The 22179-nt window shown below is 33.3% G+C and overlaps 4 protein-coding genes across 7 annotated transcripts; 3 read left to right on the top strand and 1 right to left on the bottom strand.

Annotated features, from left to right (window-relative positions):
- Nucleotides 1-1137: 1137 nt before the first annotated feature.
- On the top strand, nucleotides 1138-12984 carry LOC105836003 (integrator complex subunit 1). The gene is made up of 14 exons (XM_028193991.2): nucleotides 1138-1822; nucleotides 2032-2215; nucleotides 2603-3081; nucleotides 3841-5130; nucleotides 6014-6189; nucleotides 7018-7170; nucleotides 7264-7941; nucleotides 8007-9803; nucleotides 9962-10276; nucleotides 10356-10821; nucleotides 11129-11253; nucleotides 11349-11539; nucleotides 12035-12307; nucleotides 12736-12984. The coding sequence occupies exons 2-14, from the start codon at nucleotides 2047-2049 to the stop codon at nucleotides 12849-12851; spliced, it is 6228 nt and encodes a 2075-aa protein (XP_028049792.1). The 5' UTR covers nucleotides 1138-1822; nucleotides 2032-2046; the 3' UTR covers nucleotides 12852-12984.
- Nucleotides 12707-15653, bottom strand: LOC105836004 (nuclear RNA export factor 1). Of its 2 annotated transcripts, none has more exons than XM_012679744.3 (2): nucleotides 15367-15653; nucleotides 12707-14825 (listed from the first exon to the last, which is right to left on the bottom strand). In XM_012679744.3, exon 2 carries the CDS (start codon nucleotides 14764-14766, stop codon nucleotides 13132-13134), a length of 1635 nt encoding a protein of 544 aa, XP_012535198.1. In that variant the 5' UTR covers nucleotides 14767-14825; nucleotides 15367-15653; the 3' UTR covers nucleotides 12707-13131. The 2 variants fall into 2 exon arrangements, with proteins under 2 accessions (XP_012535198.1, XP_012535199.1); XM_012679745.3 differs by having other exon boundaries at nucleotides 15372-15653.
- An 80-nt stretch (nucleotides 15654-15733) lies between these two features.
- Nucleotides 15734-17686, top strand: LOC105835999 (prefoldin subunit 1). Of its 3 annotated transcripts, XM_036292516.1 has the most exons (3): nucleotides 15760-15872; nucleotides 16126-16264; nucleotides 16766-17686. In XM_036292516.1, exon 3 carries the CDS (start codon nucleotides 16816-16818, stop codon nucleotides 17194-17196), a length of 381 nt encoding a protein of 126 aa, XP_036148409.1. In that variant the 5' UTR covers nucleotides 15760-15872; nucleotides 16126-16264; nucleotides 16766-16815; the 3' UTR covers nucleotides 17197-17686. The 3 variants fall into 3 exon arrangements, with proteins under 3 accessions (XP_012535191.1, XP_012535190.1, XP_036148409.1); XM_012679737.3 differs by lacking the exon at nucleotides 16126-16264 and having other exon boundaries at nucleotides 15734-15872; XM_012679736.3 differs by lacking the exon at nucleotides 16126-16264 and having other exon boundaries at nucleotides 15742-15872; nucleotides 16815-17686.
- Nucleotides 17687-17991: 305 nt separating this feature from the next.
- Nucleotides 17992-20615, top strand: LOC105836000 (protein SCO1 homolog, mitochondrial). Its single transcript, XM_012679738.3, has 4 exons — nucleotides 17992-18239; nucleotides 18612-18981; nucleotides 19422-19627; nucleotides 20174-20615. Exons 1-4 carry the CDS (start codon nucleotides 18174-18176, stop codon nucleotides 20354-20356), a joined length of 825 nt encoding a protein of 274 aa, XP_012535192.1. The 5' UTR covers nucleotides 17992-18173; the 3' UTR covers nucleotides 20357-20615.
- The last annotated feature ends 1564 nt before the right edge of the window (nucleotides 20616-22179 follow it).

Here is a 22179-nt window from a genome sequence, read left to right as displayed (position 1 = left end):
CAAAAGTGAGAATTGACTTTAATGTTAATGGTATCGCTGATAAAAATTTTTTGAAAATCTCTCTCAATTGACATAGCTATTTCATTGAAATTCATTAAATTCATTAAAACTCATTTAATTTATTAAAATTTATTAAAATTCATTAAATTTATTTTATTGTTATTTGACAAAAAAATACATTTTATGAATTTTAATAAATCTTAAAGAACCTTAATAAATTTTAATTAATTTTAATTAATATTAACGAATCTTAATGGATCTTAGTAAAAATTAAGAGGTCAATTGAGAGAAATTTTCAATAAAATATTTCAGTAATACATTTCCATCAGGGATAAGATCGAAAATATTATGTGATGAACATTTGATTTATATCAATCTGAAAATATTCGTATAATTTTATACATGGAAAAACTATAAAAATATAGAGAAAAGTCGTCAATTGGCATAGGCCGGTATTCATAGTCGGATCTTATATTTAAAATCATCTTAAGTACTGTTTTAAGATGCCATCAGCCAATCACAGAGCCGTATTAGTATCTTAAGACATTGCTTGAGACGATCTTTAAATAAGATTCGACTATGAATACCAGCCATAGACCCTTTAAAATAACAGCATCCCCTTATTTCTCAAAAACTAAACTTTGCGTCCCATATAAATTATAGATCTCCAAAGGACGTCCTCAGTACGTCCTTGAGATGTCCATCGGAGTATTGTTACTAAAAAAAGTAATTATAATAAAAAATATATAATATATTAAAATATGTACAATAAATCCTAAAAAAGATTTAAATCAGAATACGAGTCTGACAAAATGAGTCACGTGGACGAGATGTACTTTACGCATGTACACAACGTTTTATCTATAAATATTAAATTTCACTTTTCTCAACGCTGGAGCAACACTGTTTTGATATTGATCCAATGATGAAACATATATATCTACGGTCATGCGCGCGAGAAAGAGAGAAAGAGAGCGGCATATTCATGTAGACTATTGGAGTGCAACATTTAAAATAATAATTAACGCAAAATGGAGAAATTTATTGATAATATTTATAAAAATATTTATAAAAAATATTACATATGCGAATATTATATACACATATTATATATTGTGTGTGTGTGTGTGTGTGTGTGTGTGTGTGTGTGTGTGTGTGTGTGTGTGTATTGTAAAATATACTCGTATAAGATTAAACAAAAATAATACAAGATTGCAACATATTTTGACATTTCGTTTAATACAAGATAGTGCAGATGCCTTGATAAAGTATAGAAGTTATTTACTGTGTTAATCATATTTTTATCTTCATATTATCATCTAAAAAAGACTATGGCCGAAATTTACTGCTAGTACAGTCATGTGTATTGTAGAAAAATCTACAATACACATGACATAAACTATAGATTTTCAATACTAGCAGTAAATATTGAAACGAAATGCAGCCTGTATCTTTTTTCGTAATTTCTCTTTTTTTGTGATTTCTATTCCGTTTTAGGTACAGAAAGTGTAACATAGTACCGCGACAAAGGAGAATAGAGTCTACGGAGTGCAAATGGGAACAGTACTGAGTACAAAAATACGATTACAAAGAGCGGACTTGTGCGGACAAGCGGAGCGGTTCTGATTTTCTGATATGTCGAACGATGTTGAAACTCGTGTTGGATACTTGGGACCATAGGCGATTGATTTAGACACATGATAAATATTTGATTTCTCAAAGCTGTCGAAAAATGCGTCCTAATCTTCTGATGCATTCTCATTGCTGACGATATTGACGGAATTTACTTTTTGAATATTTTTAGATATTGACGAGATTTTAGGTTAGAATCTTACAACTTGTGTATTTTCGGTAGATTACGTTTTAAGTATTTTTTAAATATCTTTCGTGAATTAATATCTTTAATGTTATATTTGTTATATTTTATTACGTTTTTTATATTGTTTATCATAATATTGTTTAAACAATATACTTGTTTATAATAATATCTTAAAAATATCTAAAATTTTTTGTATTTTACATTTTTGATAGAAAGTAATATTGACTATGGAGCGTGGAAAGACTGGACTTGGCAGGGCAGCAAAAAATAAAATTGCCCAACATCCTTCCGATTTGTTTGCATTAGGGTCAAAGAGTTCGCGAAATGATAACTCTGACTCTAAAGGCAGACCAGGTGTCATCCATTCCAAACCAGGCAGCAGTTCTACATCCTCTGGTAAATAACTTTCCCATCTCATATTCTCTTCTCGTATTGGTACTTTTACACTTGCAGATTATTGAATAGAATATTTATTTCTCAGCTTTTTTGCCAAGAAAGAACTTAAAGTTTACAAAAATTCTTAATCACACTCATCTATTTATTTACTTGTATCTAATGATTAGAAATTTTCTGTATATTATTCTCTATCTGTTTTTATTCTTAAAATCTTTATTTACAAATTTTTTAAAATATCTTGTCACATTCTTTCTTATCATAGTTTTCCATATTGATTGTCTGAGTTGTCTTACCTTTTTCATTCCTATTTGTTTCAACTTTTCTCTCTCTTTCTCTTTCTCTCATTTACATACTATGATTCACTGATTGTCTCAAATTATTGTATAGGTAATGATCGGAAAAAGGAGGCTCCTGGGTCATCATTCATGTATGTCCCACAGAAGAAGCCTAAGTTGGCTCATGTTGGCTCCCATCAACGGCAACCTTCTTCTAGCGCAGAAGCATGGGAGGTTTTGGTTATAGACACTGATCCTGCAGACTTTGTACCCATGGCCCTTGAGGCTAATGACAATGATGAAGGTGACAAAGTGATTGGAATAATATGCGGTGCTATCAAGACATTGAAGAATCAAAGATGGAAGCCTGACACATTACTCTACATGGGGTTGTTATATTTAGCAAAAATCCGCCCATCTATTTTTTCAAATGATTGCATTTTGCATGCACTGTCATCACTCCTAAGGAGAGATCAGAATAATCAGAATAGCTACAAGAATAAAGTGAGTCCACTGGTTCCCGTACTCGCTGCGAATCTCTTGATGAAAGGTTTTCATGATAAGAAGAATTGGCCGGAAGTATTTGTGAAGGTTGTTATTTAATTGCAATTTTTCACAGGACGACATAATAGTCGGCCACAAAGTTTTATGCCTATTAAATTTGTAATTTACATTTGAAGTGTTTTAAAGTATTATTTACTTATTAAGTATAGAAAATCATTAACATTTTTAAAACTTATTTTTTATCAAATATAAGTTACTTAAGGATATTTTGATTATACGACATCAACTAAAAATTAAATTTAAAACTGTAAGCTTTTTAGAAGTATTTTTTTTACATCAATATCATAAATTTTAGTCATAAAAATTTTAGTCCAAATTTTGGCTCTCAAACTATAATTATGTAAGAAATATACTTTTTTTAACCTGAACCGAAGTTTAGGTTAATAATTTTTAATTAAATAACGAATAAATGAACCTAAATGAACTTTTGTACAAATATTAGAATTTTAGTATGTATAAAAAATATGATTTAATTTATAATACTACTTTTTAAATAAAATTTGTATATAAGTAATAAAAACATAATTTTACATAGGAGTTAAGAGCAAACAAAATAAATAACTTTTTAACTAATAAAAGAATTATATTAAAATTTTACACAAATATTCAAACATAATAATAGAACAATTCAGAAAATTTTTATATTTTTAATATTTTGAGATGTAACACATACATTTTTTATAGAATTTTAATAGGCATAACGTTTTGTGACTGATATTTTTTGTCATCTTGCATATCGTTTACTGCTTAATTTTTATATCTTAATTACTTTATATATTTGTACAGTTGTATGTCGAAGATGCTCTTGGGGAGCGCATATGGGTTGACCATGAGGAATGCAAAGGTTTTGTCGACAATATATTAACTAGTTTCAATACAAGGCATCCACCTAAATCTGTCATGCAGCCTGAATTTCCAGTACTAATGCAACGCGATTGTCCCAGCCCATCCACAGTGGATGACGAAGATCCGGCGGCATCAGCAGCGTCGTTGTCTGGGGACAAGGAGAAGATAGAGTTTTCAGTGGGCCCGCGTTACGCCCATTGTGTGGAGAATATAGAATCGATAGTCCTAGAAGCCGTAAAGGAGCAGTTAAACAGACGTCAGGCCGAAACTATAACGAGAAATTTTTTGAAGCTGCTCTCTTCGGCGTGCGGCTTTGTCGAGATCAGAAACATTGCCGTGCCGCGGCTAGAAGTGTGGCTACACAATCCTAAGTTGATGAGGCCCGCACAAGAACTGCTCATTTACATCTGTTACAATTGCACGTCTCACACTCAAAGAGACGTCGAGGTCATAAGTCAATTGGTCAAGATGAGATTGAAGACGAAAGCTGTGATCAACCTGTACTTGAACGGTGTCAAGGAACTGATCGGATTGCATCCGGAGAACTTAGCCACTATATTAAAGCACACAATTTACAACGAGTTGTCGAACGCTCGTAATCCGAACAATATGCCCATGCTGGGTATAATGTTCCAGACCTTACCCGAACAAGCGGCGAGATTGCTCGCGGAGATCTTTCAAGATCTACTGATGAATCGCGAGGATTATTTGAGGCCGCTGCGTGCGTTGCTCAGGGAAATCGTGCGTGTCTGCCGTCACGACATCAATCTCATCGTTTTCGTACGCACGTTAATGTCCGAGAGATCGGACATAACACAACAGTTGCTGAACTTTGAGTTTAAAGATCGCATGTTTATCTCAATAGTGGATTTACTATGCCTGTGCATGCTCCTGGCGATAAGTCCGCAGGTGAAGGAGGCGGGCACGTTGTCGCAACGCGCAGATAAAAAAGACGCGGCTCTGTTGCACCAGTTTCAAAATCTTGTAGCCATGATACAGCATGAGACTGTGATGTGGCTGCAGAACTCGGCACAGCAGATGTATACCGTCGGACGTAATGAACTCTTGCATGCAATGCACAAGATTATGCTCCTAGAAACTCACGAGCACTATTGTAAACTCGACAATTGGCCACCAGAGTCAGACAGAGTATTTTACATGCGACTAGTATCTGAGGTTCCATTGTTGCAAACTACGTTGTGGAGACTATTAATGATTGGTTACTCGAAGGTGAGTACTTAAACTCATTATCTGTAAGATGATTCTGTTGAGACAAAAAAATTATCTCGATATATACGCATATAAATAACGTAAGAACATAATCAATAAATACAACAAATTATAAAAAACTAATTGCCAGGACACACAGGATATTGTAAACTTTTTTTATATTACAAATTTATTAAATATTATAATCTTTAGATAAAACTCGATTAAGAATGTGTGTGAAAACTGAGTAATACATTTCAAAAACCAGTTATTAAAATTATTAAAAGCATATTTGTATTTACACACAAATTGAAAAAATTTACTGATCTGTTAATAACTTAAACAAGATAATTTTATACGAAACTAATTATTTGGATGCACAGGCTATTGATTTATTTTACGCTACATATGAAAAGTATATCTTTAATAAATTATGGCAGTGTTTTTAGTTGTAATCGAGTTTTCCGTGAAAAAATATTGTGTTGGTGAATTTGTAGCATAAAATACTTCTAATATCATACGTTCGAACAATTAGCTTCACGACAGTATATTAATTTTTTAATTACTTGAAAAAAAAGAGTATATATATATATATATATATATATATATATATATATATATATAATTAATATGTACGTCGGGTTTAGATTTTACCTTAGTCTTCTTCGACATAATATATATTATATACTATAAGAACATCATATTATATACTATAAGAAAATAATATTTCATGCAGAATTAAGCATCAACATTTTAAGGCAACAATTATAAAAAAGGTTGATAAATATTATAATATTATAACATATATAAATTCAAGAATTATTAAGATATAAATAAATTTAAGAATTAATAAGATTTAAAAGATTTTGTTTAGGTACGATCCCTATTCTATTTTTATTTACAGGACAATGGAATTACTCATTCAGAGATCTTAGAGTTGGCTGATCTGCTGATTCGACGTGCGGCGGCTAATTCGACAGAGAATTTTCCAATGTTACAGATTGATAAAATGGATATAATTGAGCTTATTTTTAATCTCAGCATTTATCAGCCACCAGGAACAATAAACATACCTGCCGAGTAAGTCTCTGTGTAAGGTAAATGGCCCAATTAGCAAGGTTGGGTCATAACTAATTAAAAAATTAAAAGTTAAGTAGTAAAATTAAAAAGTGAATAAATTTTAACTTTTTTAAAAGTTTATCTACAAATATAAACCAAAAATTGTAAAAGAAAATAATATGTATCACTTATTTGTATCACTAAAATATGTATCACTAAAAATATTTCTTTGTTATTTTACATAAACTTAATACAAAGTAAAGTATTAAGTTTATGTAATTTTGTTTGATAATCCATATTGTAATTGTTTTATTTCTAAAGTAACTAGTTTAAAAAAATATATAATATTTTAAATATATATAATATTTTAAATATATATAATATTTTAAATATATATAATATTTTAATTTAATGTTTTCAAAATGAACTTATAATTTAACTTAATTCAATCTTGACACAATTTTTAATTGCGTTTTCTATTTAATTTTTAATGTAAGTAAATTTAATTTTATTAACCATTAATTTAATTTAGTTAATAAAAAATATTAACTTAATCGACTTTGTCAATTAGTGACAGTTTCTCAAATACTGGAAATCCGATCTTAAATGTTTTCTTAAATTAGAAGATTAAAATTTTATTTTTACTTGTAATGAAATGTTATAATGAAATAAAATAATAAATAGAGTTTTTAAAGTAAAATTAAATACAGTTACGTGATAATATAATTTATATATTCAAAAAAGCATTTAAGATTGAATTTTCATATTTAAAATATTGTCAATAATTGAATCATTTACCATATATATTATATTTACAGCTACAATTTAACTTATACGTTTGGTTTATAGGTATCTACCACCGACATTGGCAATAGCTAATCTTTATTGGAAAGGCTGGACAATGTTGTTAATTTTAGCTGCTCACAATCCATCTACGATTGGTGCATTAGGATGGAGGCGTTATCCCATATTGAGGACACTGATGGAAATGTGCATCACAAAGTGAGTTAATAACTTTTAAAAATCATTGCTGTAGATACATTAATTTTAGATTATTACTAACTCAGTATTTTCAATAAAATGTTCGTCTTGCAGTCATTTTTCATATCCACCGCCGACTATGGCTCTGCCGGAGATAATCGAACAAGAACGTGCGAAAGAAATGCAGGTTGAAAGTCATGAGAAACAACAGATATTGGAATACGAATCGCATTTGGCCGCAGCGTCGACCAGGATTCAGCTATCCGAGCAGAATAGTTTCTTGCTGTCGCAATTGATCACCATGGAGCCAACGGGAATTGCCAGAAGACCACCACTGGCTGTGCTCGAACAGATACAATTGTTAAATACATCTCATAGACTGGGCCATCTGCTTTGTCGATCGCGTAAACCGGACTTTTTGTTGGATATCATTCAAAGGCAACAGCAGAGCACATCGCAGAGCATGCCATGGTTGGCGGATCTTGTGCAGAACAGCGAAGGTTCTCTGAGCCAATTGCCAGTGCAATGTCTCTGTGAATACTTATTATCGACTAGTCCGCAGACAGTCGAAAAACAGCCCAGACAGCAACAGCTGCTTGCACATCTTCAGACACTGTTAACCGATCCCAATCAGGATCAGCAGCATGCATATGAAGTTTTGGAGTATTTCTTGAGGAGACTGAGTAGCCAGCAGAGTAGCAGCCGGGTCCAAGCGATCACCGGACTCAAGATGGTTCTGGATTCAATTCCCCTTGAGGATGAAAGTATGGAAATCGATGGAGAAAACGAAAAGTACGTTCTTATAAATGTATTAAAAGAAATTATGACATTTTGATGATTGTTTTTTTTTCTTTTAGAGAAACTTGGCTTCTACGAAAATTGCCGTCGATACCTCACTTTTTATCTGTACGTTCACTGGTTTCCACAGCGTTACGTGGTGCTTGTCAGGTTGAAAATAGCCCGGATCTCGTGCACACTTACATATCATATCTGGCCGTGCACACCGCCGATGATGATTTGCCCGACTTGACCGATCTGGCCAACGAGATTTCTCAATTGGTCGTCGAGCGTAGCACCATTATCGCGGCCATTCTGCCTCAACTTGAAAGCGATAATGTACGAGCCAAGCAAACGTTGCACTCCTTCATGGCGATCTTCTGTAACTATCTTGAGAAAGCGCGATCGCCTAGAGGGGAAGGTTACCAGTGGTCCGAAAGCCAAGATCAGATCTTGGTTCAATGGAGTAATGGCGAAGAATGCACCATGCATATCCTTGTGGTGCATGCTATGATTATACTGTTAACGTACGATACGTCGAAAGATGATCCATTATTCAATAATTTGCTGGAAACTTGGTTTCCTTTAACGGAACAACCAAAAGCTTTCCTTGTAGATACTAGCGAAGAAGCGCTGCTTATACCTGATTGGTTAAAGTTAAGAATGATCCGAAGTAATGTGCCCCGTTTGGTGGACGCTGCCCTGAAGGATCTGGAGCCCCAGCAATTGGTACTTTTTATTCAAAGTTTTGGCATACCCGTATCGTCGATGAGCAAGCTGCTTCACACGCTCGACGCGGGTGTCCAGATCGATCCAGGCTCCGTTGGCGAGGCGGTGTTGGACAAAACGTATATGGCGCAATTAGTCGAGGTACAACATCGAAGGGGCGCCACGGGTGGATTAGTGTTTGTCCAGGTATTGCAATTGCTGGAACCGCAGTTGCCAGACGAGAATATCCTGCCAATTGGGAGATTGCAGCAACCATTACCGATCAGTGCCACGGTGCAGAAGCAGTCCGTCATACAGTGCTCTGTTAAGACCGACGTGCCGCATTTGATAAATCGTCTCTTCATCGAGAATATTCCGATGAATCAGAAAATGGATGCTTACCGGCGTTTGCACAAGACTCTGGCAAAAGATCTGCAGAGATCATGTGTAAAGGAGAGCGGTGCAGTGGTGTTAGCGATACAACACATATGCAGTGTTCTTAGTTCTATGCAGGTCAAGCAGTTTCTGGCCTCGCTTGTGCATATGCCACAGTATTCCTGCACGCTGATGCGCGTGATTCTGCTGCCACTTAAGAGGCCGTCGACATCGAAGCACGTGATTGAATTGGCGCGTAACATGTGTTTAAACCTGATATCGTTGATAGGAGACGTGAAGGCGCCAGTTCTCTCGATCCTGCGAGATTTCGCTAATGTGCAGCTGACAAAGACGCCGCAACGCGCGGAACTGTCAATGCTGATGCAGAGTCGCGGCGAGAGCCCCGGCTCGATATTGGAGGGTACGGATCCTTTGAATTTGGAAGCCGTGGGCCGAAGACTGCTGGATCTCTGTTTGAAGCAGCAGAAGAATGATGACTTAGTCGAGGCCATGGCGAGATTATTGGTCAGTGACAGTAACGAGGGCGCGTTGAAACCTCGTACCGGATTGCTAATTGACTGGCTGGCTTCTGTGGAGCCTGAGCTGATTGGCATTTGTCCGAATCTCCAAATGAAGCTGCTATTCGGTAAAGCAAAGGTGCACATCAACATCGACAACAACGTCGTGAGCTCACACTCCTGCAGACCTTATTTGTTGACGCTGTTGACGCACAGAGCAAGTTGGACGACCTTGTACAAATGTGTCGGGCATTTGTTAGATAGATGTGACGACGGGTGAGTAGAGCGGAACTCTTCCGTTTATTTTGCCAGTAATCTCAGTTTTTATTTGTTTGTGACACATTTTCTATTACGAATATAAATATAATGGTTTTCAAGTCGACTTTAACCAACATTTTTTAAATACTTATATTTACGATTACAATATATTGTAGATACGATCCTACTGCTGTTTTGGACTTTTTATGGGCCTTGACTTGTAATCCTAAATTGTGGCAGGGCCGGGACAAGTTCACGCCGAAGCATTACGTTCCTGAAAATATTCTGCTGTTGGAAGAACGGCAGCTCCTTACGCTAGTAGCGTATCTAGTGTCCGAAGCTGTTATTATCTGCAAAATGCAGAACAGAAATGCCGCCTTAGCGAGGATGGACATCAGACTCGATCTACTCTTACATTGTATATCCACTGAGGACAGTCTAATTTCTAACGTGGTTAACTATTTAGCGAAACGTATGATGGATAATACTGAGTACGAATTTTTGTAATCATATGTTTTACGATGTATTGTCTTGATGCATTTAAGTGAAATAATTGTATTTAATTTTCAGTGCAGACTCGGCTGATATGGCACATCAGTTTCTACTTCACATGTATATGAAAATTCCGAAAGTTATTTGTTACCTCGACATCTTCCAGGTGAACAAATTCGTCGACGGTGCGAGGATAACTGACTGGACAGGCTCGGTGCTCGACTGCATGAGCCATTCTTTGTTGACGGCTCTGGCAGCGACCTCTAGACAAAAGTCATGGAATTCCAAATCTCAGGAATTCGAACTTTGTGCGAGAAAGATGGCTGCAGTACATCCTATATTGGTCCTGCGGCAACTGCCGATGTTGGCGTCCTCCTTGATGGGAAGATGCTATCTCGATTTCAGTCAGTTTAGATCGGGTCATCATTTAAATCTTTTCCAACAAGTTATGGGGTTATTGGAGCTATTGCAGCCGCATCTATTTAACAAACAACATGAAACTGCATTAGAGAATACCTTGGAAAATTATTTCCAATGTTTTCAGGTATATTACAATTTGTATAGTCAATTACATAAGCGCAGTGTCGTTTAACGGACATTAAAATGATGGATTTAAGACAATAATGTGAATTAATTACACAAAGAAATTGTATTTAATTATTGTAAAATACTATTTAAGAGATTTAGTTTTTAAATTGTATTTTAAAAAATTTATTAACTTAAAAGAAAAAGACCAAATGATTTAGTTTTTCATTAATTACTATAGAGTTTTCTCAGTACCTTTTGTTGCTTCTCGTCACTTCAAAAACAAACCAATAATCGTTCCATGTTATACTTTATTTTGTTCATAGAATTATGGGTATATGAAAGACCTCGTCAACTTAGTGAATAGATTTGTGTCACTACTACAGTCGTACATATTGCACGATCCGCAACGAGCATTGAAATATCTTCAGAAACATGCACTTGTTTTACAGTAAGTCATTTCTTATGGGCGGTTGCAAGTAATTTGTTTGATTACATTTTACATTTTGTGTTTCATGTATAGTTTATATATACGTGTGTATACAGTGAGTTGCAGATAAATTATTCAAATGTACCCGCTTTGAGGACACTCGTGTCGGGGATACCGATACCGCGGGAAGGAGAAGATGTAGATGACATTTTAATCACCGTACCTCCTGCGCTACATCCTCCGGAGCCCACTTTTCCGCAACATTGGCAATCGATATTGCCTATACTCACTAAAATGCATGGTGAAGGTACGATAAATAATATATTTTATTAAACATTCTGATTTAATAGAGTTTATTCTCAGACTGCGTTTCGAAATTCACTGCCAGTACTGAAAGTCTATGGTTCATGTTATGTGTACTGTAGATTTTCAGTACTGGCAGTAAATTTTGGAACGTAGCCTCGGTAAAAGATAAAGGGGTACGTTTTACTTAATGCTCACAACGCTTGCGAGCGTCATTTGTTCATGTTTAATATTTATTCAATAAACAAGGTGAAACGCATCTAAAGATTCTACGAGACTATCTACTCTCTGTCCTTTTCTATACTATCTACTGTCTACCCTATTTTGAAGCTGTAAAATCTATAGGACAGTATAATAAAGGCACATTATGATGTAATATTGCCATTTATGGTCACTTCGATCATAAAAACTCGCGAGTTAATCTCTATATATTCGCATAAGTATTCTAACAACATAATACGAGAGAATTATCTTAATGTGATTATTTTATTCTCTGCAGATGTACTCAACGCGCTTCAAGAGATCGATCATGTATCGATACGAAAACCTTCAGTTTTAGACCCCATAACAGACAATATAGCCGAACTGCTTGTATCGCCACAGGGTAACATCAGAACACTCGCTCACAATCTACTCGCTAGAGCACTGAAGCATCGTCCCGCATCGAACGCGAACATATTGTCCGCGTTTCAACGCTGCCTCGACAGTCACAGAGCAGATGTTCTTTTATCAGCTTTAGAAAAACTGCCGGATATCGTGTTATGCATGCAAGGTAAAACCGAGTTAACAAGATCGTTATTAAAATTTTTATAGAAATTCTTCATTTTAATAACGTTTTGATATATTACCGCTTATTTACTGGCATATTAAGTATAGACTATTAGTAAATATTTAAATATATATTATTTTTAAAACGTTGAAGTATTTACTTTTGATAATTTTTAAGTATAATTTTTTTTAAATATGTATATAACGATTTGTTATAAATGCATTTTATAATCATGATTATAAAATTATGTATTGTATATATTTTATATTATTAATAAGTATAATATAAAATATATACAATACATAATTTTATAATACATAATTATATTATTTTCCAATGTTTTACCTCTTTATTGCTACAACTTATATTTGGATATTGAGATGCAATAATGTTACAACCTTATAAATTTATCTTTCTCTTTTTTATTTTAGAACATGCTTTACCATTGATGCAGAGAGTGTTCGAATTGGGAGTAAACTCAAACGTCAACACGATACCTTACATCACCAAGACTATAGCTTTATTGAATACGCAGCAAGGTTGTTAACATCTAAAACTATTAGTCTGTGTAGTTTTGTAAATATTACGCGTAAGACTTTTTTACAATTAAAATAGAACGGCGGAGAAAACTTTATTTGTTTCCTTCCAACATGTTTAATAAAGGATCATCTATATCATAAGATATCAGTAACGCAATTATTTAAATATAAATAACAATACGAAATTTTATGTGTATTTTCTTTTACAAACAACATATATATATATATATTTACAAAGTTATTTATGTAAAACTATTTTCTGAAATATTTTCAAATTCCAATATAGTCCTATGTTGACTCAAAAGCTTTGGGAGGGACGTCATTGACCGAATAATGTTTCATAAATGTAGTGATCGCGGTTCTTATATCCCATTCCGCATCTTCAAGATATTTATAACAATATCGAATATTCATCGTTGTAAGTTCACGTAAAAATCTAAGCAGTTGCTCCTTCTCTGACACGCTGAGTACCATTGGAGTAAATTTGGGCACGGGTCTCGGATCAAATTTCATCTCATTACCCGCATTGGCGGGCGTACCATCGATGTAATACTGATCGTTAACGATGGCATACTCGTTGTCCTCCTTTCGCACGATAACGAAGGTTCTATTGTACAACATAGGCGGATAGATCATTGGTCGAAATGCGAACAGTCCTTGTACAGAGATGACCAGGTGATTATCGTCTTCGTGCAACAGGTCGATTTGAATCGTCTTGAGATCATGCATCGTCGGTGGTTGCCGCTGCAGCGCGGCGATTATTTTCTCAGGTCCACAGAATAGGAACTCATGACACTTGGCGTAGTCGGCGAATTTCAACAGATTTCTGTTCGTGGAAAACGTCTTCATAATCTCTTTGTGTGCGTGATTCGTTATACTGCCTAGCGTCATGGAGTAGAATGCGTTCTTGTCGTATAGGCCGTGCATAACTATTCTATCCTCTTGATCGTACAGTGTGAAGAAGTGTTTGACAAACTGCCTGATCAGAGGTATCCTCGATCCGTTGCCAAGATAATAGTTTTGTACATTCGGTACGAACTTTTGCTCCATTCCTATGACGACTCCGTCGAGTTTTTGCAAATGCGGGAAAACGTTCTTCACTGCCTGTATGTAGTCCTGAGAGTTGATATACCTGGTGCACAGTGGATTTCCATCTAGCCAGAGTTCGCTTATCTTGAACTCGGAGAAGTAACGCAGATACTCCACGTCCAAGATCTGATTGTGGCGCAGATCCAGCTTGGTCAAGTGGTAACTGAAGAATTTGTCAAATAGGATAATCGCCGTGAGCTTATTGTATCGCAGGCTGAGCTCGCGGACTGGCAGCCGCCCACCAACGGCCTCGCGGTTGTTACTCATGATGCCCACCTTGCTGCAGCGCAGCACCAGATCGAAGATCTTTGGTATGGAGATTGGGCAGAATATCGAGCCAAGCGCCTTTTCATTCTCGAAGTTGTCCAGATTGAACACCTTTCTTATCGGCTCGTATCGGGTGTGCAAAGCTTCTGCGATGATCTTGTTTGTGTTCACCTGCAGCTCCTGTCCGCTGAGATAACCGAGAACGATGTCCATATACAGTTCTTGGCCACCCGGCAACGTCACGCATAGCCCCTGCTTCACAAGGTTTTCGATAGCGTTGCTGGCGCACTTGGCAAGGAACGTAGTCTTATTGTTGTTTTCGACGGTGTACATGATCGGTATTAGAAGTGCCGGTTCACAAGCGTTTACGAAGGCACGTAGGACATCGGTGCGCATATATAGGCCGCCGTTGAAGACGATAAACTTGTGCCAGATGTCCTTGCGACATGCGAGAGTCATCTCGAGGCTGTCGAAAGCTGGTTTCATGTATGTAATCCGGTACGGCTCCCATGAAGTCTGATCTATCGTTGCCGTCAGCTTCGCCTCAGACTTTGTTGGTGATGCCATTGTTATCAAGGAAGAGCAGCTCCTCCTAATCTCTCCACAATCACCAGATCACAAATCACCTGATTGATATAATAATGTTATAATGGATATAATAGAATTTAAAAAATTAAATAAGTAAAAAAATTAAATTTAATAGATTGAATACTTTGAAAAATATGGAAGATGAAAAAATATTCAGATAAAAGATTTATGGAAAGGAGGACAAATGAGAGAGTAAAATCAATGTTTGAAAAAACTAATTTTTCAACTTTATTGCTATTTTAAAAAAGGAATTATATGATCTTTTTTAACGTAATAAGATTGTTCTATTTATTCTGCATATAAAAAAATTAAGATAAAGTATCAAAAAATTAATAGTTTATGAAATATATTATAGTTTATACTTTGACATAAAATTATGAAATATCTCGTACTCTTGATTTTTTAGAAGAATAAAAAGAATAATAAGATAAATTCTACATTAAAATAAAGAAAAACACTTGGTTTTCAAAGAAAAAAAATATATAAATGCTTAATATTTACATTCTACTACAAATAAAATTTTTCATCTCGAATAACAATTGTAAATTGATGAATAAATATTAATATTTTATTACAAACCTTACTTCAATTTTAGAAATGTTCGCTCTATAAAGAATCTTCTCTTATTTATGTATTTATTTTTTTAGCAAGCTCTACAGGTGTAATATATGCCTTCATGTGTACTCTTTCTTTTGAGGTTATATACACTTGGGATAATTATCCTATTAAAATCTTAGATTGTTGAATTGCTGAATAACTCTTCCAACGTTTTTCACAAAACTAGATTATTTTAATATTTCATTTACATCTTTTTTTAATTTACATCATTTATAAATTTTTGAGATTATGTTAGGTTAGAATGCGATGTATGAAGTTTGAAGATATCGAATGTATCGACCAGTATCGACGCACTTGCCACTCACTGGCATCGATAATCGAAATGTGACGGAACGGAACGTGACTCGGTGACTCACTTCACATCTGTACTTACGTTTGCGGTAGTTGTCGTATATGGTTAGGAAAGATCAGAAAAGATTGTACGTGAATAAAGTATATTTTACGACGGTGTTGCAAAAAAATTCTAGGTAAGATAAATTAAAAATTCTACTCAATTTATTATTTGAAGTACTTGTTTTGTAAAGGCGATTTTTTTCGAGTGCTGAATAATAAATAAATCAGTCAGTATAATAAACATAACCATGAAAATTTTCCTCAGAATTTTTCTGTAATTTGCTTTTGAGGAAGTCTACATCTTTTCTTTTTTATATAAATGTGAATTTTGAAATATTCTAAAATTTTTTGTCCTATAATTTTTAAGAAATACTTAATTTTTTTCAGATTTTATAAGATTTTATAAAAAATCATAGCAAAGAAATCTTAGAAATCTTGGGATATGTAGAATTCACATATATGAATTCTATAAAAGACATAGACTTTCTCGACTTTTGTGAAAAGTGTTCCACTTTGTATAAAAAAGGTTGTATTTTTTAAAAAGTTCTAAGATTATTATACATATTAAGGAAATTCTGAATAATTCTGAAATTTACCCTTAAATTTTGAAAAATTATATGAAAAATTCTGAGAAAAATTTCCACCAGGGCAAACATTCTATTTTTTTTAAACTAAACTTTTTGCACACAGTTAGTCTTTTTCTTTCTAATATAGAGAGAAAAGTAGTATAAGTTTAGCCAAAAAGTACTGATTTATTAAAAGTCTTGTTTTTTTATCTAATTTTATACCTTAGGATTAAACTTCTTGCAGGGTTTATTTTTCTTCTTTTTCTTTTTATATTAAAGAGTAAAAGAGAAAAGATAAATTATGCAAGTTTACTCTTAGAGTAATGGGGGAAAAAAACGAACTAAAGAATCTATACATATACTAAAAATTGATATTTTAACTTAATATTACATAATTATTACTGTTAACATGAAGATCAAGGGCAATTTTTATAAGTTTTTTCTTACTTAAATATTTTTAGGGGGTGATTTTTCATAAGTTTATTCATTTACAACACTGTGATAATCAAGGATGTCGAAGGTACTGGATGAAGAATTAAAGCAGGCCTTCTCAAAGTTGCACGAGAAGATGGTAGATACCAAGCAGAAGCTAAAATTGGCTGATATACAAATTGGCAAGTTGCGGGGCACGAAGCAGCGGACGGAGCTCACTATGAAGGAGATCGGTACTCTTCCCAACGACACAAGGATGTACGAGTCCGTCGGTCGAATGTTCCTCTTAAATAAGATGAACAATGTTAAGGACAATTTAGAAACTAGGATAAAAACGTCCGATGAGAAGATCAAGACTCTGGAGAACAACAAAGCGTACCTACAGCGGAGTTTGAAGGAGAGCGAAAACGAAATCAGAGAAATGATTCAGCAAAAGCAGAGCAAGGAGACCTCGGGTTAAAACTTCTGTACTGATGTATAAGTGTTAGTTCGATCATCAATATCCGTTTTCTCATCGATATCTTTCGAATTCTTTTGCGAATTATAATTTGGGAGATCTCTGTAAATACTGAAATTAAAAATTTTGAGAAATATGCCATCTGTCAGCTTGACATCATCACGCGCATGCATTTTTGTAACTGACATTTCTTTGTATACTATATGTGGAATAAAATATCGTCTCGAACTGATATAGCTTGTGGGAATTAAGTCAAATTGATTATTTAATATGTATAAAATTGTAAGGGAAATAGTGTATGGAGAAATAATATTGTACGTACTTATGCACAGTAATGATTAAACAATTAAGATTATAATTAACATTTTAATTTTATAGCATGAGAAACTGTATAATAAGAAAGAAATTGTTTTTGTTCAATTTTACTCTTTGTTATCATGCATAATTTTCACAAAAGCATGATAAGCAACAAATAAATTATGTGTTTTATTTATTTTGTCGAATTCTTTTGTAACACTACGATTTTTTAGAATTAATATTTTTATTAAATTTATCGAAAAAATGAAGATTACAGACGATCGGTAAAGTTATCAAGGTTTTATCTGATTAATACATTTATTTTTTTTAATTTACTATAAAAAATTGCATGTTAAATTGGTTTTCGACTTTCGATAAAAGATTTACTATTGATGGTAAAATTTATTACTAACCTGGAAGATGGCGACATCTATTTTCAAATTAGTTGGCCTTAAAATGTATGTGTGCCTATGGTGTGTTTGTGGTGCGGCAGTGTGTGGTGTGCAGTGTGCACTTGCCACTTGGTGTTTGGTGTAGTTGGTGTGCACTGCTGCGCAAGTGCGCACTGAAGCAAAGAGGTTGCACTGAAGTGCAGTGAAGAGTGAAGAGCGGCCGGCAATATAACCTCTTTTTGATCATTTTTGACCAAAGAGCCAAAGAGTTCATTTTCAATCGATGCAATAATGTCGACGTTAATATTAAGATCAATTGCGTCATTAAATAGGAGTTCTCGTAATGTTCTTACAAAGGTAACTTTAAAAAAAAATTGTTATACGTTATGCTCTAAAATAACGACAATATTCTTATACTGTATTGCATGTTGCTAATTTTCAGTTATATTCGTTTATTATTATTTTTATGTAAAAAATAAGTTTTATTATTTTTAGTTGAAGATTAGTGAGAATTATCGATTATAAATAATAAAAAAAAAATCATAATTACTATATGACTATTCGTAAACTGCGAATTACATGATCATCAAATTAGTGCTGCATGTATATTTCATGTTATTGATTTGTAAAAATAATTTGGTTTCTATAATAACAGTAAACCTCTTATTTATGTTGAATTTTTTAATAGCATTTTTGTTAATAAAATTAATAAATTATTTGTTTGTTTAGTTTAGATACATATACACGTCAAATGCTTTGAGTCAACAGTCTAGTCTACCCAAGCAACCTACAAAGATAAAGAAGAAATCGCCAATTACATGGAAAAGTTTGACAATATCCGGACTTGTCGGTACTGGTATTATATTATACATGCATCATCTCAGAGAGGAGAAAGATAAAACCATAGCTCGTGAGAGAAGGCGGCAGTTGGGCAAGGCTAAGATTGGTGGCAAGTTTGAACTGGTAAATTCAGAAGGGAAGACAGTAAAGTCTGATGATTTCTTGGGGCAATGGGTAATGATATACTTTGGATTTACTCACTGCCCAGATGTTTGTCCTGATGAAATTGAAAAGATGACAAATGTAGTGGACACTCTCGGTAAGTGTATCAGATTTAAATCAATAATTAGGATTGCGCAATTAATTTTGAGATTGCACCTACATGGATTATTTACGAGTATATATTGTTTACATCATGTACATTATTATAAATTAGATAATACAGAAAAAAGTAATCAAGTTAGAAAATTGTTAATGTAATATTAATGGCTTTAATATTGATAAAATAAAAATCATACAATATTGAAAATATGAAAAATAATACCATTTTTATTATTACTGTTGAAATCTGAATCTTTTTGAGATTCATAAATTATCATAGCCGACATGTAAAATATATTTAATTTATAATATAATTTACATTATATATATGTGATTTACATTATATTATTTTGGATGCCCAATTCTGATAATAATAATAAAAAAGTACTTGCTTTTGTATCTTTGTATTTTGTTGACAATACATTATCTCATTTGCAGAAAAAGAACACAATTTGAAGATACAACCGATTTTTATATCGGTCGATCCAGATAGAGATACGCCCACTGTTGTTGGCAAGTACGTCAAAGAATTCTCTGATAAGATCATTGGTCTCACCGGCAACAACGAACAAGTTGGACAAGCATGTAAGGCGTACAGAGTTTACTATAGTAATGGCCCTAAGGATCAGGATGATGACTATATCGTTAGTATATCGCGAAGTAACTTAATAATTGCATCGCTCATTTGCTGTAATGACATAACTAAAAAAATTGTCATTTTTAAGTTGCCTGAAAAAATTCCGAATTCTAAGAATTTCATACACTAAATGAAGAATTAATAATATTTTTATTCTCTTTCAATCAGAAAACCAAATCACTATACTAAAATTACATTAAAAAATGATATTACATACAGCCATAAAATTAATTGCGTAGATATAGTTTATTGTAAGTTTATTTTATTTTACAAATTTAACAAATATTATAAATACGTCACTTGTGAGTTTTCATTTCTAATTGAGTTTTCCTTAAAAAATTATACTATTTGATGAATTTGTAGCATAAATTAATAAAGTTTAATGATTAAAATATTATTAATATAATATAAATTTATTATAATTATTTAACACTTAAACTGAAAAAACTCTTTTTATTTAATTATGTTGCAGCAAATGAATGGTATAAGATATATATTTTACTTTGTTGTTAAATTAACATGTGATTTAATTTTGTCGCGTTTTCTTTTTCAGGTGGATCACACGATCATTATATACTTAATAGATCCGGAGGGCCTGTTTGTAGATTATTATGGGCAGACGCACGATGTGGATAAGATCGTAACCAGCATTCTTGTAAACAAATTAAAGTACGATCAATTAAAGAATGATTCTTCTTCTTGGATGCCGTCTTTACCGATCAAAGGAGTGTTATAAGTGCACGTTGCAACATTCCTATGTACATATAGATTTTTAAATCAGTATTGTGCTGCAAGAATTTGTGCACATAGTATGTCAAATGCCTAAGATGGAAAGATGGATTTTTAAACCGTTCAGGAGAGTTGGATCAGCTCCGACCCGATTTTTGGTTTCATTTTTGTATTCATTTTTCATCTAATCAATGTACAAACTGGATAAAAGAAGTAAATATTGCCAGGGTTCTTCTATTTACTTTAAAATGGAAAAAAAAAACAAAGTTTACTGACTAAATTGTATTCGCTCTACCATGTCCCATATATAGAGGTATTTAGCATATATATATTTAGTATAAAATAAAATATGTGAAGTATACATGTTGATTAAAATATTTATTTTTCAATAAATATAAAAAATGTTTTTGATAAAAATTCGAGATTATATAGAACTGTATATATTATAAGTTGAATAATAAAAGATTTATTGTACTCATCCTTTTTTATTTTAATGTACATATACATGTTGTACATCAAATATTCGCATAGCCGGTCTTGGTACAAATATATACACATTTACACACACGTAGTGAGAGAGCTTACGAGGTAAAATGTTTAACGTTTATTTTCGGAGCAAAACGCTCTTATCTTAAAATTGATAACACTTCTCACGATAGGCATCGCTATCAATATTTTCCTTAATAAGAAATTTGCCAACATTTATTATCTCATATATATATCTTATTTTTAAACATACTTAATAGTCTTAAGAGTTAAGATTTGTTGGATAAGATTTTCAATCACGGTATTGTTAAAAATGCTTAAAAAATAGAAATACTGACGTTTTTCATGTGATATTTACGATAAATAATGAATGAAGTGAACTGTGATATCCCGAGGCTATTCCGCCGTGTGTAAAAATAGAACTTTCATAGCACTTAAAATGAGGTACACCCATGCAAAAGCGTGTCCTAATGTTTACGCAATGTTTGCAGTGCAACGTAGTTGCAAATAGGACTGCTGATAAGACTTTTGCGATGCATGGCGATACAGCCGTATCAAAGTTTGACAAGTAGCTTTTATTTATATTATGTATGCGTGGAAATCGTCGTTAATAGCGGAGCGTTCAGTGGTTCAGCATTTTCATTAAATCGAGCTCGGTGTTAATTACAAATGACGCGTCGCATTTCGAAACATTGAGATATGTCGACGAAAAAAAAGCTGTTAAAAGTTCAACCTTTTTACGTTGAAAAAGAACTGCTTTCTTGCTGAAGTATCTAAAAATTTAACTATATATAGATTTGAAAATAATTTTGTTGAATTTTTAAAGTAATTATGCAAGACGCTCAAACTTGTTAGAATAATTAAATTCTCAGCAGCAGTTTATTTTACTTAAAAGTCGATCCAATAAAATTATTTTCAGATCTATTTCTATAGCTAAATTTTTAGATACTTTACCAAAAAAAAACCGTTCTTTCCATGTATAAATCTGTAAAATATCGAACGTTGTTTGTACATTATTATACACATAAACTCGCACGAATTAAGAGCTACGCCACGGACAACTGCGTAAATGACACGGAATCTCTATGAAATAAACGCGATGCGCGCCTTGGTGAAAAAAAAATCTTATAATTTCTTATAATATTTTAAAAAATTCTTCATATTTTAAATTTACGAAGATTTCTGAGAAACATCTGAAAAACTTTTGCAAATTTATAGATTTTCTTATAAAATGAAAAATCCTAGATAGGTACTTCAGAATTCACGTAAGCCCTAGTCTACAATGAAGGATTTAAGCTTTAAGCCGTAAGAAACTGGCCAATCACAGTAGATTTTTATAAGAAT

The sequence above is a fragment of the Monomorium pharaonis genome, chromosome 10, assembly GCF_013373865.1.
Source record: "Monomorium pharaonis isolate MP-MQ-018 chromosome 10, ASM1337386v2, whole genome shotgun sequence".
Classification (NCBI taxonomy): Eukaryota; Metazoa; Arthropoda; class Insecta; order Hymenoptera; family Formicidae; genus Monomorium; species Monomorium pharaonis.
This window is presented reverse-complemented; position numbering and strand designations above follow the sequence as displayed.

Coding starts and splice junctions, on each gene's coding strand:
- LOC105836000 (XM_012679738.3), top strand. CDS start 18,174: ATGTCGACGTTAATATTAAGATCAATTGCGTCATTAAATAGGAGTTCT. Junction 18,240..18,611: donor CTCGTAATGTTCTTACAAAG/GTAACTTTAAAA, acceptor TTGTTTGTTTAG/TTTAGATACATATACACGTC. Junction 18,982..19,421: donor AAATGTAGTGGACACTCTCG/GTAAGTGTATCA, acceptor TCTCATTTGCAG/AAAAAGAACACAATTTGAAG.
- LOC105836004 (XM_012679744.3), bottom strand. CDS start 14,766: ATGGCATCACCAACAAAGTCTGAGGCGAAGCTGACGGCAACGATAGAT.
- LOC105835999 (XM_012679736.3), top strand. CDS start 15,799: ATGGTTAGGAAAGATCAGAAAAGATTGTACGTGAATAAAGTATATTTT. Junction 15,873..16,814: donor GTGTTGCAAAAAAATTCTAG/GTAAGATAAATT, acceptor GTGATAATCAAG/GATGTCGAAGGTACTGGATG.
- LOC105836003 (XM_028193991.2), top strand. CDS start 2,047: ATGGAGCGTGGAAAGACTGGACTTGGCAGGGCAGCAAAAAATAAAATT. Junction 2,216..2,602: donor CAGCAGTTCTACATCCTCTG/GTAAATAACTTT, acceptor ATTATTGTATAG/GTAATGATCGGAAAAAGGAG. Junction 11,540..12,034: donor CACTAAAATGCATGGTGAAG/GTACGATAAATA, acceptor TATTCTCTGCAG/ATGTACTCAACGCGCTTCAA.